Below are 13,934 nucleotides of genomic sequence, written 5' to 3' on the forward strand. Positions count from 1 at the left end.
GAAGAAGTGATATAAAAATAAATAGACAGCATTTAAGTACAGCTATGGTGTTGTTGCTTTGTTCTCTTGAACTTGTAAAGAGAAAAAGAGACACATTACCGGTGGTTTTCTTTCCCTTCAGCTCTCCAAGAAGCCCAAGACGTGGAACTTTATCTGAGGCCACTGAGGACACACCTTCAGCGTCTCCAGGAGACAGAATTCCCACAGACCTCCATATTAATCGCCCCGTTATTTCATACCATCTGTCTGATTTGGAGTCATTCGAAGTTTTATAATACCCCTGCTCGGGTTATAGTTTTATTGCAAGAGTTTTGTAATCTCTTCATTGACCAGGTATGTAGCAATAAGAAATAGGAACAGTAAGGATCATTGCCACATGGTAGGTTTTATTTTATTAGAGCAACGGAGAATAAATAAATCCAGTCTATAGTCAGAACACCATTTTTTCTTTGTTTTTTTAGAAAGGACTTTTATGGTAACAAGGGCCAAGTGACTTTTTATCCTAAACAGAAATTAGATACAAAGGACAGGTTGTTACTAGATTTTGCTTGTTTAATATTTTACCTTCTTTCAAAGAGATTTAAGACAGTTTCTACTAAAAGGCAGACGTACGCAGTACTTTGTAGCTTTCCTTTAGGTTTCCACAGGAACCCTGGTTGATGGAAGTCTTTTGGAATGTAAAGTAAGTTAAGAGCATCTGGCTGGAAAAAAATTATCCTCAAAAAATAGTAGTGGAATTGTATCTGATTCATTGTTGATCTTTGAAAGTCTCTCATTTATAATTATTTCTCTACTCTTCAGTCAACTTGCAAAATGTTAAAAAAAAAAAAATTGGACCGCTTCCACATCCTTTCTCAGTGAATGTTCATTCTTCTTGTGTTCATAATATCAGAATATTACATAATTGGAGAGCTAAAAGATACTTGGAGAGCACATAGTGCGGTGATTTCTGGGGGGCAAGGGCAGCTTAGTCTGCTTGAGCTGCCATAATAAAATACCATAAACTGGGTGGCTTTAGTTTCAGAAATTACTTCCTCATAGTTTTGGAAACTGGGAGCCCAGATCGACGGGCCCGCTTGGTCATGTTCTGGTGAGAGCGCTCTTCCTGCCTCGCAGATGGCTGCCTTCTCTCTGTGTCCTCACATGGTGGAAAGAGAGATCTCGCTCTCTTTTTCTTCTTATAAAGCCACAGTCCTGTCAGATTAGGGTCCCACCCATATGACCTCATTTAATGACCTCCTAAAGGCCCTATCTCCAGATAACAGTCATATTGGTGGTTAGGACTTCCACATAGGAATTTGGGGGGACACACTTCAGTCCATAGCAGGGTGTGTGTCTGAACCACTAAAGAGTGTTTGTAAAACAAATGCCAGAGCATCAGAATCTGTATATATGGCTTAACCTTTGAGTTCTAAAGAAGGCTTCCCACCAGAATTGGTTCTCCACCAGCTGCAACTCACAAACTGAAGTAAAAAAACAAACCAAACCAAAAACCTGTGTAAGTTTATGTGAAACTAGAAAGTCTAAGAATGCAGTGGCTTCAGGAATAGCTTGTTCCAGGGGACTAGATAATCGTTTCAAAGCTTCCCACCATCCTGCATTTTTCTGGTTTGTGTCTGACTTTATTGTCAGACTCTCACCACACGTTAAGTAAGGTGGCTGTGGGTAGCCCCAAACGTATACCCTTTACAGTAGAGGAACTTCGTTGGAAAGAGGCTGTCTTCCTTTTCAGTTCTGGTTCAGTGCATTTTATTTCCATTCCTGGGATCATTGTGGCCAAAGAGATGGAGTATTTTGGAAAGGCCTGGATTTCTTGCTAGGGGAGAGTGGACAACTGTGATTGACCTAGATCTAGTCTTAATGCTTCCCAGTGGTTTCCACATCAGGGTGCATGTAGAAAATTATTATTGTTATTTTTTTATTGCACAGAGCAGTAAATTGAAAGGGATTTGGAGCCCTGAAAGTCTGTTTGTAGTCAAGACCAGCAGCTTGGAGCTCCTGCTGCCCCGGACACCAGGATTTTGCTGTTCTTAGCAATAAAGAGAAAAATGTTGTAGGATAAACTGGTTGGGGAATTACGTCCCAACTCAATCCCTGTTTTTTTCCAGATGAGTTAACTAAGACTGGAGAGATGATATCATTTGCTCAATTTCCCTGAGAATTTAGGGGGAAATCCAGACTAGAGAACAGGTGTCCTGACTTGTAGTTAAGAGTTTCTGAGCTATGACATTGAGTTATTAATATGCTTTGCTTCTGAAGAGGTGGGATGATATATAGAAAGGACATTGAACTCAGACCAACTTAGGTTCAAATCTAGTTGTACTACTTTAGGGAAGTTACATTACTTCTCTGAGCCTCAGTTTCCACATCTGTAGGTGCCTCGTCCTCGGTCTATTGTGAGGATCAAATGAGGTAACCTAAGTGGAACGTCCAATGTGGAATTTAGTAGAGGCTCATAAAAGTTCCAAACTGTTGATTTACAAGCTAGTTGAAGCTCTTGGTAGGAGACTGCAGGGCCATTTCTTGCTACATTTTATCATCTCTTCTGGCTTCATTCTATGTCTGCTTCTCTGTTGTGCAAACTCAGTTTTTGCTGTGTTGTTAAGCAGGTGCCATGGGTCCTAATGTTTTGAATCTCCATGTGAGAGACCATGACCCCTACTGCAGGATCAGTGACCAGAACCACCACGTCTCCCACACCCCTTTTGAGGAATCCTTATCTCATTTCAAGAATAAGCCCTGTTAGTGTAAAACCCCCGATGTCATTCACTGTTGTCGTGGGCTTCTAGGAAATCTTGGTTACTTATGAGCCTGTAAACCTATAACCCCTGAGCCCTAGTCTGCCTCACTGGCCAGAGTTGTCAGGCTCCCAAGGAAATAATGTAGCTTTTCTTGTTCCTTAGTTACTGTTCTTGCCTTCTGTCCAAAGGTTCTGTTGACCTGATTTCCTTGATTCTTCAAAGGGACTTTGTGGTAAATCTGCCCCAACGTGTTAGGAATCAAATATCAGCAGTGAACCAACTTGCCTACCTGGGTTCCCTGAAGAGCTCAACTCCCCCCAGCCCTTCAAGTTGTGTGCTGTCTAATTTTATTTTTATATTTATTCAACAAATATTATAGAATGCTATTATTTGCCAGGAACTCTTCTAAGCCCTTTACAGAAATTCACAAATTCAATTCATAGCAACACCGTGACAAGGGTGCTATTAGTAGGTCCATTTTACATTAAAAAAAAACACTGAAGTGCAGAGAAAATAAATAGCTTTTTCAAGGTCACCCAGCTTGTCAGTGATAGAATTCTTACTCATTATGCTACGCTTCATATATTAAAATGTTTTTATTTTTCATTCCAACATAATATGTGGTGTACTAATGATAATGATAAAATATTCTCATTGCATAAAATTTATAACAATGGAAGTAGTCCAGCAGTTCTATCACCCTAAAATTCAGTATTTTTAATTAATTTCTTTACCCCAAAACTCAGGTATAATTATGCTTGTTGTCTTGCATACAATTTTTTTTCTAGCTTCTTGGGAAGTGATTTTGTTACTCTTGGATATTTAGATTGATTCTAGCCTCTTCTATTTATAAACATGCAGAAAACAACTTATACAAAAAGCCTTTTTTCTTAACTTGGATAATTGGCTTAAAATAAATTCCTGATGTTGATCAAAGGGTACAGTCTCTCTTCATGGCTCTTGAATAATACTTAATGTTTATGCATTGTTTTCTAAAAAATTGTATCAATTGCATTGCTATTATTAATGTGTAAAAAGTTTTAGTTTAACTCACCAGCTTTGAGCATTACTATTTTTTTTAATTGGGATGATTTATGATGTAGTGGTAATGTTTCTTAATTTATACCTTGCATGATTTGTGTGATTACACATCTTACGTATTTTCTATAATTGTATTTCCTCACATAGCTTTCATGTACTTTGCTTCCATGAAACTCTCGGCCTTAGTGTGTTTATGAAACATTTGAACACTTGCTGTGTTATATATCAGAAGTCATAAGCTGGCTGGCTGTCAGCTGCATTTGGCCAGTAGACCAATGCCGTGTTTTCATTTTGCATAGTGTATTAAAATTAAAATTGCCAGTAATTAAGTTGAATTCTCATGTAAATTCCGGCATTTCAGCCTGCACTGAGATCTCACTACACCAGCTCTGCAGGCCTCGTTGGCACAATCAGTTGCTAGAGCTTCAGATGCCCTTTTTTGATGGGTCACATGCTACCCAGGTGACCATGGTCTCCATCATCTGCTGTGACCGATCTGCTTCACTCGTTTTTATTATCTGCCTGATCCTCCTAGACTTTCCGGTCATCGTCAGAAACTCTTTGTTACTTTAGAAGCAAATGTGTTTCTTGTTACAGTTTTTCATAGTGACGGTTAACTTAATCTTTTAGGCCAGACACAGAAAAGGTATCATCTGGCCACGTCAGATGAGAACACACTTGAGCTTTGATGATGGGTTCTGCTTTAAAAGTTTCTCTGGTAACCTGGCTCTACTGCCTGGTCATTGTGCATCATTACCACTCTTGGCTCACCCCTCTGTCTGTTCCACAGTTGGGTACCACTGTTATGGGATTGTCATTCGTAAGATCCTAGGTGAGGAAGAATTGAAGTCTGAGAAGTTGAGCTTGGAGAAGGGATATCTGGACTGAGCAAAAGTAAGAATCCATAAAAGCACATGAAAACGAGGAAAGAAGAAGCTGGGAGACAAGCATCAAGCTGACAATATCATTGATAAATTGCTTAAATGATAATTGATTAATTGGCTTATCAATAAATAAGTTGGTTAGCAGGATTTTTGTTTATAAGGCCTCTGCAGTGGACCAGTTCATCCTAAATCCAGTGGCTTTTTGTTGGTTTGTGTTGAGAACATTGAATATGAGAGACTACAGAGAGCTGCTATGGTTGGGTCTGCTCCAGAGAGCTACTGTAACAAGTAGAAAATAATTCAGAGCTTAAGAGCTAAAAGGGATCTTGAGATTATTAAGTCATCTCTCTTCTTTTGCAGATAAGGCAACAGAGATCCTCTGAGACAACTTAGCTGAAGTCATAAAACCAGTTGGTGGTCCCTAATTGGCTCACAGCCAGGTCTCCTGACCTTGCTGATGCATTTTTTCTTCATATATGCTGCTACCCAGGGAAAGGATATATAGTCTGAGTCTTGTAATCTAGGGTATTTAGTGCTATACCGTTATCTTTGGAGGTCTTACTCAACAGGGGCTATATGACAGAAAGGGAATTGCTGTGATTGTCTCATCTGTGTGAGGGTCAGCCAAGAAGCACAAGAATGAATATAAGGATGGCTGCCCAAGGGTAGTTACTTCAGATGGAAGTAATTAGGTCACGCGGGGCTACTGAAACAAGGCAATGGAGTGATCTTGATAGTTTTTTTGCTTCCTAACAGGACATATTCACTATAAAGCATGCATACTTTTATCTAAAGGTATTGGAATCCCTAGCCCATACCAATGTGTAAACTGTTTTAAACTCACATTGCTAAGGGATTACTGGTAGTTCTCCTCCCTGTGCTGTGTGAAGTATTAGCAGCCTTCCTGTAGAGGTTCATTTTCCATCCAGCCTGAGGGAGAAATAAGAACATAGATTAGGAATCTACACCTAGAACTTGAAGGATTCTCATCAGTAGGGTTTTTAGATACTAAATGATTTTCTTGTTACTTCACGAAGTTATGGCATAGAATCTATATTACACATAAAACTGTAGCCATTAATGAGAAAAGGAGGATAATACGTCTACATTTAGAAAAAGAATCCTTTCCTCTGCTGTGGTGAATTCAGGGGCTTTCTTTACGTCCTCCATTGAGATCTCTAACAAACTTTCTAAGCAACCACAAGATTAAAGGCACACTGTTTAGACCTATACAGCAGGTCTTTGAATAATGTCATTTCTTTCGCCGTTGTTTTATAAATTGATGAGGTGCCCTAGGAACTTAACTCTTGTTTATATCAATTAGTCTATGGTGAAACTGGTTTTGTTATACACCATTTCACTTAAAGTCACAGAATCTATCTACAATGTTAATAAGTGAGGACTTACTGTAATTTATATGAGGTTCAGATGCATCAGAAAGAAACAGTATACAAAATAACCTTTAGAATTTGTAGGTTCTTGAGATCCTTAAAGGAGGAAATTCTGAACTGTTCATGACAAATATGGAGAGAGAAGAATTGGAAGGAACTGAGATGATGGTCCTGTGAGTTTGGCCAGTGCTACATGGATCTGAGTCTTTTTCTTTAATCCTTCTCTCCTTTCCTTTTCCTCTGTTCAAAACAAGTTCATATGGCAGACATCAACTAGATTTTATGTCCTATAATGCTGTGTAAGCCCCCAGAAGAGAAGTTTGCTAACTTCAAAGAATTGCCAATTGTATACCCACCTATATCAGCTCTTTCTCGTCTTTGCAAGTCACCTTATGCAACCAAGTAAGGTGATCATATAGGTAAAATCCGTGGTCTGATATTTTTCCTCCTGGCTTATGTATTTCTTTGTATGAAAAGTGTGCAGAATATTTGCTGGCAGGAATATCCATGCAAATTCTGATTACACAGCTGTCATATCAGTGAAGCTTAGCAAGAATTTAGTTATTGCTGGAATGTATGAAATCAGAAATTTTAGTCTTCTGTAGATTATTCTAATGTATGCAGGTATGTCATTGAAACCCAAGAGCCTGAATTTCTACAATTTGTACTTTCTGTCTCACAGCATTGCTGGCTCAATTCAGGGCATTGTCATTTAAAAATTATTCATTGAAAAAAATTTTAAATAAAAAGATTCATTGAAACAGATATTTTCAGTAAAAAATTATTAAACATATTTTTTATTGTTTCCTTTCATTAAATCCTAGGCAACAGCTTACCTTTCACCTGGAGACCTTCTGAAAGGAGAAATTGAAGACTCCCTGGAAAGGGTGCAGGTGGCCATTAACATCTTAAAGACTTTCAAAAGTTCTTTTTTCAACTGTAGAAAAGGATTGGCAAACTATTTTATGGAAAACAAGGAGGTGAAACTGTGGGATTTCCAATCTCATCTGGTGTTTTGGAGATTTGACAAATTTCTTGACCGGTTCATGAAAATAGAGGTATTCCTTCATTGACTTGTAATTTATTCATATTGTAGGGGAGTTCAGGAATCCTGTAGCTTTTTATGATTTGAGGAACAGTTTATTCTATTTGGGTGGGAGGTGGGAGGTCTCTTTTCTTAGTGATTCTCAGGAGGAGCTCATAAGACTAGTGCTATAAAGATAGTTTTAAAAGCTTTAGTTTGCCTTTTTTTTTTTAATTAATTTTTGATTCTTTTGTTACACTGAGTGGAAGTGAATCTTTTTATGTACCAGTGACCCTTGATTTACAATTCACTAAGCTCTTGGAAGCCAGTTATAAATCAGGAAGCTGTAAACTAATCCCCCTTTTCCTCTATATGTTTAATGTTTGACATTGTGATTCCATACCTGAAAACAATATGATAATCTAAAATATCACACTATCTTTTAGTACATAAATACATATACTATACTATTAAAATATCAAAACCATTTATAAAACTAAAAAAGAACATGAAAATATGTGCACTGTATAAATATGTTTTAAATATCTAAAAAAATAAACCTTGAATGAATTCACACACCTATTAGTATGGAGCCACTGGCTAAGGTGTGTTTTTTTTAAAAGCGTGAACTAGTGACGCTTTATTTTCTTTGTAAAGCTCTTCCTAGCAAGGCTGGCCTTTTTTGTTGATATAAGATTTGTTAAATTTCGTTGAAAATTGGAGCTTTATGTTTTAAAAATTCTTATTGTCACCTAAACAGCCTGAATGCCTCTTAAAGTCTGAATGCTGAATGCCTAACTACAGGCAACTTGTGTCACCCTTTCATAATAGTCTCTTAAGCTCCCTTTCAATAAGAGACAGTTGATTCACTGCAAGGTATAGTGGCTGAAAGTATGTTTTGGACATTACCTAGGGATCTGACTGATGATTAGAAGGATATAAAATTAGAGCCATATGTTTAACCATGGTAAGTTAGGTTTGCCTGTACTGCTAGATGATTTTTCAATAAATATGAAAATAGGAGTATGGTTTTTAAAATTAGCTGTTACTTTGTTCACTAAATCATTAACATTTTTTTCTGTCATGTAAGTGTCCATGAACTCATGGATTGTGAGTATTTGAAAATGTTATTTCTTTAAAATTTTAAAATGCTCTTTTCCTGTTCAAGATGGTGGAAAGATCTTTACTGTTCTCTGTTTTTATAAAGGATTTATTTGTCACCATATTGGAATTTGAAAAACTGGAGAGACTTGAATTTGGTGGTGCCAAGGGAGCAATTTTAAATGGACAAGTCCACGAGATGAGTGAAGAATTTATGGAACTCTGTAAAATTTTTAAACAGAGCACTTATGACCCATCTGATTACAATAACATGGTAATATTGTACCTTTGCATTTTTATCTCATAGAATCCTATAATTTTAAAGTTGGAAATAACGATAGGTCACAGTGATAATAGGTACCATCCAGTCCAACCTCTCTAGGATGAAAGAGGTTAAATGACTCGTCTGACATCGCTTACTTAGTGAGAAATCAGGGACCAGAATTTAGGCTTTTGCATTTTCAGTTTAGAACTATTTTTAATATAACAGTGGACGTCAGTCTGGCTTTGTTTTTTGATTATGTATATTAAAAATGAACCTTCCACATTAACTCATTTCGATCTCATAATCTGATGTCCATGTAACTTGTGTGTTTTATTTTAGCCTTTTCTTGAATCACTAGAAAATTTTTTTGTTCTATTTGAACATTTAGTTTCATCCTGTTCGCTACATATATCATTAACATGTATGTTGTCCCTCATATTTTTTGTTGTTTTTCTTCAGAGCTATTTATAATTTGATATTCTCAACCTCAGGAAATAGGAGGAAGCTTTCAGATTTAAGCTGTTGCTGTTTTCTGTCACTCCCAGCATGTTAGTAGCCAGGGAGTTACTTGTGAGCATCCTTGCAGCTCTAGGATAAAAATAGCTTTATTTTAGTGGTTTGCCAAGAACAGAGAAGCCTGGGTTAAAAAACAAACGAACAAACAAAAACAAGGAAGATGATTTAGCTCTTGTCCTTACTGTTTTGTAAGGAATGTGAATTTATTCACTATTGTGTTTATATTTGGCCTAATAATCGATTCTTTGAAATGTACACATGCAGTACGTTAGATTTGTTTAAGGACACGGTCGGCAAACTTAATGCCTCTGAACTGTAATCAGTTTTGGAAGTGGCATTAACGGTAAGAGGAGACTGCCATTGTGTGTCCCTGCTAATTTGTGGGAAGGAGGAGGAACCTGGGACTGTGGTGTTGATAGCCTGAGCTCATCCCCAGGAGCTGGTAAGATATCTGGCACTTGGTGGACATTCGGTGAATGTGGATAGAAGGGACTCTTAGGGCAGCCTTGGCTTAGCTGTCCTAAGCAGCCGAGCACAGGAGTGTGACCTGTGTGCGCAGAATCCTCGGATGCATTCGAGTAACAGGAGAGTCTTGATTTCCTCACAATTCAAAAAACCTGGCAGGTGTTCAGAGTGCCGGGGTTGGAGAATGTGGCCAGGGTTAGCTGATGTCACTGCCTTGTCAACACCAAAGGTCCTGAATTTATCCCTGTGTCTGCCCAAAGCCTGCAGAGTCACAGACATGTAGGAATAGAACATTTATTTGCTCTTGACATATATGCCTGCTTGGTATTTGTATTTAGTATGTGTATTTAATATTTTGGATCCCTGTTTATTTTGCAAATAAAATGGGAAGGCTTAACCTCGGACTGCAGGTCTGATCTGCAGGTCTGGAGACATCCGTGACCTCTCCTTGAAGTTACCATTCATCCTGTCTGATTATCTCCCTGAGAATAGAATGTAGAAGTTCCTTGACTTTGGTTATTCCTTGAACTCAAAGTAGAATTAACTGAAAGTTCACTTAATCGGTATGCTTATCTTGAAGAACTCCCCCCCCCTTTTTTTTTTGAGTCTGATGATCAATGTTACCTCAGAATACTGCAGTGATTATATGTTTTATGTTTAATAAGCTGTTCATTTTGGTGTTTTTTAGTTGAGTTCATTGTACTCTGATTTTTAAGGTGAAATTAGTTGGTAATTTTTATGAGACACTATTTTAGCAAACTATTTCCAACCAAGTATATTTATCCACTTGACACGTGCCCTCCCCTCCCATTGCACACACTTCCTTGGTCCCCATTGAATACACGCTAGGGCTAACATAACAAACAGTTGAGTGTATCATGATCAGCCTTCTTGCACTTTTGTACAGAAATGGTTTAAATATTTTCCAGTAAATTAAAGAAATAATTCCTGGTAATTTGCTTTTGAAAATTCTGTTGTTTCTCTCTCTTCATCAATCTCAAGCCTGTTAATTAGGCTCTGAGACTTTCCTGGTGTGACAAAAAGTCTACCACTGTGGCCCATTTACAGAATGTGGGTTTTCTCAGGTGTATCCCTAAAATGTTTTAGGGTTTCTCAATGATTAATAGTGAACGGAAAGGTCACTTCAGGTATTTTCTTTGAGTTCTTCCTACAGGGCTATTTGAGATCTGGACAATTATCGGCAGAGACTTGCTTTCTTATTTACTTTTTATTGAAATATATTTGACATGTAACATTGTGCAAATTTAAGGTGTACATGTTAATTTGATACATTTATGTATTGTAATATGATTGCCACAGTAGCCATAATTAGCACTTCTATCATGTGACATAATTATCCTTTCTTTTTAGTAGTTGCAGTGATTAAGTTCTAGTCTCTTAGCAAGTTTCATATTAGTGAATCTAGACAACAATATTGTATTATAATATCAAACTTGCTAAGAGACTTGTTTTCTTAATTGTTTATGTATAACAGCTTGTCAGGTGACTTTAGGCTTAGCAGCTTTGCTTTGATGACATTCTGAGGTGTTACTCAATTAATTAAAATTTCCCAGGTAACTTAGCAAGGATGGTGGCTATTCTTCATAAGGATAACCCCTTGGCTCCGCTTAGTCTCTGTTAATCAACACCAGGAAGAATATGGTAGGCAAAAATGTGTGTAAATGCAGACTTGCCTTATCTTCCTGAATTGGATACATTTTGTTTGATGGTGGAAGCGAATGTATGTGTAGAAAATATTTAAGATTGTTATATTGCAAATGGAAGAAAGTAAAGAGATAAAAATGGAGGTAAGGTTTTTTTCTTTAAAAAGTTATGGTAAAATGTATTTTACATAAAATTTACTATTTAAATTTGTAAGTGTATAATTCAGGGGCATTAAGTATATTCACAATGTTGTGTAACCATCACTACTATCCACTTACAGCACTTTTTATCATCCCATATAAAAACTCTCAACCCATTAAATGGGAACTTTTTATTGCCCCCTCCTCTCAGTCTCTGGTAACCTCTATTCTACTTTCTCTCTCTCTCTGAATTTGTTTATTTTTAGGTATTTCATACAAGTGGACTCATATAATATTTATCTTTTGTGTCTGGCTTATGTCACTTAGCATAATGTATTCAGGGTTCATCCATATTGTAGTATGTGTCAGAATTTAATTCCTTTTTAAGGCTAAGTAATCTGTTGTATGTATATACTGAATTTTGTTCATTTGTTGGTGGATACTTGGGTTATTTCCACCTTTTGGCTATTGTGACTAATGATGCTATGAACATTGGTATACGAGTATCTGTTTGAGTTCCTACTTTCAATTCTTTTGGGTAAATACTTAGGATTAGAATTGCTGAATCATATGGTAATTCTGTTTAACTTTTTGAGGAATTTCCAAACTGTTTTCCACAATGGTTGAACCATTTTGCCTTCTCACCAGCAATGCAGAAGGATTCCAATGTTACCACATCCTCACCAACGCTTATCTTTTCTCCTTCCTTCCTTCTTTCCTCCCTCCTTCCCTCCCTCCCTCCCTCCCTCCCTCTCTTCCTTCCTTCCTTCCTTCCTTCCTTCCTTCCTTCCTTCCTTCCTTCCTTCCTTTTTTCCTTCCTTTCTTTTTTGGATTATAGCCATCTGAATGGCTGTGAAGTGATACCTCATTGTGGTTTGATTTGCATTTTCCTAATGATTAGTGGTGTTGATCATCTTTTTAAGTGCTTCTTGGCCATTTTTATATGTTTTGAGAAATGCCTATTCAAGACTTTATCCCATTTTTAAATTGGGTTCTTTTGTTGTTGTTGAGTTGTAGGAGTTCTAAATGTAGCAATCCTAAATGTGTATGCACCAAACAACAGAGCAGCAAACTATGTGATTAAAAAGCTGATAGAACTGAAAAGAAAAATAGACAAATCCACAATTTTAGTTGGAGATTTCAGTGCTCCCTTCTCAGCATTTGAAAGAATAAGTAGATGAGAAATCAGCAAGGATGTAGAACTCAGTACCATCAACCAAGAAGATCTAATCAACATTTATAAAACACTCCATGCAGCAACAGGAGAATTCACATTCTTTTCAAGTGCTCGTGTAACATGTACCATGATATGCAATTCATATCCTGGGCCATAAGACAAACTTCAACAAATTTTTAATATTTGAAATCATACAGAGTATATATATATATATATATATATATTTTTTTTTTAAGATTTTATTGGGGAAGGGGAACAGGACTTTATTGGGAAACAATGGTCAAATTGTTGTCCTTTCAATCTTAGTTGTGGAGGGTTCTGTTCAGCTTCAAGTTGTTGTCCTTTCAGTCTTAGTTGTGGAGGGCACAGCTCAGCTCCAGGTCCAGTTGCCGTTGCTAGTTGCAGGGGGCACAGCCCACCATCCCTTGCGGGAGTCAAACCGGCAACCTTGTGGTTGAGAGGACGCGCTCCAACCAACTGAGCCATCCGGGAGCTCAGCGGCAGCTCAGCTCAAGGTGCCGTGTTCAATCTTAGTTGCAGGGGGCAGAGCCCACCATCCCTTGCGGGAGTCAAACCGGCAACCTTGTGGTTGAGAGGACGCACTCCAACCAACTGAGCCATCCGGGAGCTCAGCAGCAGCTCAGCTCAAGGTGCCGTGTTCAATCTTAGTTGCAGGGGGCAGAGCCCACCATCCCTTGCGGGACTCGAGGAATTGAACTGGCAACCTTGTGGTTGAGAGCCCACTGGCCCATGTGGGAATCGAACCGGCAGCCTTCGGAGTTAGGAGCACGGAGCTCTAACCGCCTGAGCCACCGGGCCGGCCCCAGAGTATATTTTTGATGACAATGGAATCAAACTAGAAATCAATAATGGAAACAAAACAAGAGAATCTCTAAAAACTTGTAAACTGAAAAGCACATTTCTATATATTCCATGAATCCATGAAGTAGTTCAAAGGAAATAAACTGTAGAGAACTGAATGAAAATGAAAACACAGCATATCAAAATTTATGGGAATAGCTAAAGCAGTTCTGAGAGAGAGAAGTATAGCACTAAAATGCATACGTTAAAAAAGAGGAAAGTCTCAAATCAATAATCTAAGTTTTCCACCCCAAGAACCTGGAGAAAAAAGAAGAGCAAAGTCGGTGTAAAGCAATCAGAAAGAAGGAAATAATCAAGAACAGAAATAAATAAAATTGAAAACAAAAATAATAGAAAAATCAATTACATTAAGAGCTAGTTTTTTGAAAAGAAAACTCTAGCAACACGCAAAGAAAAAAGAAGACATTGCCAATATTAGGAATGAAATGGGCTACCATTACATCCTCTGCAGACATCAAAAGAATAATAAGAAATACCAAAAACAAAAAACAACCTCTAAACACATAAATTTGATAACTTAGATGAAATTGACCAACTCCTTATAAAAACATAACTACCACAACTCACCCAATATGAAATAGATAATTTTAAATTGAGATTAATTGACATATAACATTGTATTAGTTTTAGGTGTATAACATA

General features: G+C 37.5%; 1 protein-coding gene across 2 annotated transcripts in view; it reads left to right on the forward strand.

The window, feature by feature from the left end:
* DNAH11 (dynein axonemal heavy chain 11) overlaps positions 1-13,934 on the forward strand; it is a 291,367-nt gene that overhangs the window by 21,532 nt on the left and 255,901 nt on the right. For both annotated transcript variants that reach the window (XM_074340834.1, XM_074340835.1), the window contains exons 6-8: positions 122-333; positions 6,882-7,115; positions 8,289-8,456. In XM_074340834.1, the coding sequence (XP_074196935.1) occupies positions 122-333; positions 6,882-7,115; positions 8,289-8,456 (614 nt within the window). The remainder of the gene's footprint in view (positions 1-121; positions 334-6,881; positions 7,116-8,288; positions 8,457-13,934) is intronic.

The sequence above is a fragment of the Rhinolophus sinicus genome, linkage group LG09 (genome assembly GCF_036562045.2).
Source record: "Rhinolophus sinicus isolate RSC01 linkage group LG09, ASM3656204v1, whole genome shotgun sequence".
Classification (NCBI taxonomy): domain Eukaryota; kingdom Metazoa; phylum Chordata; class Mammalia; order Chiroptera; family Rhinolophidae; genus Rhinolophus; species Rhinolophus sinicus.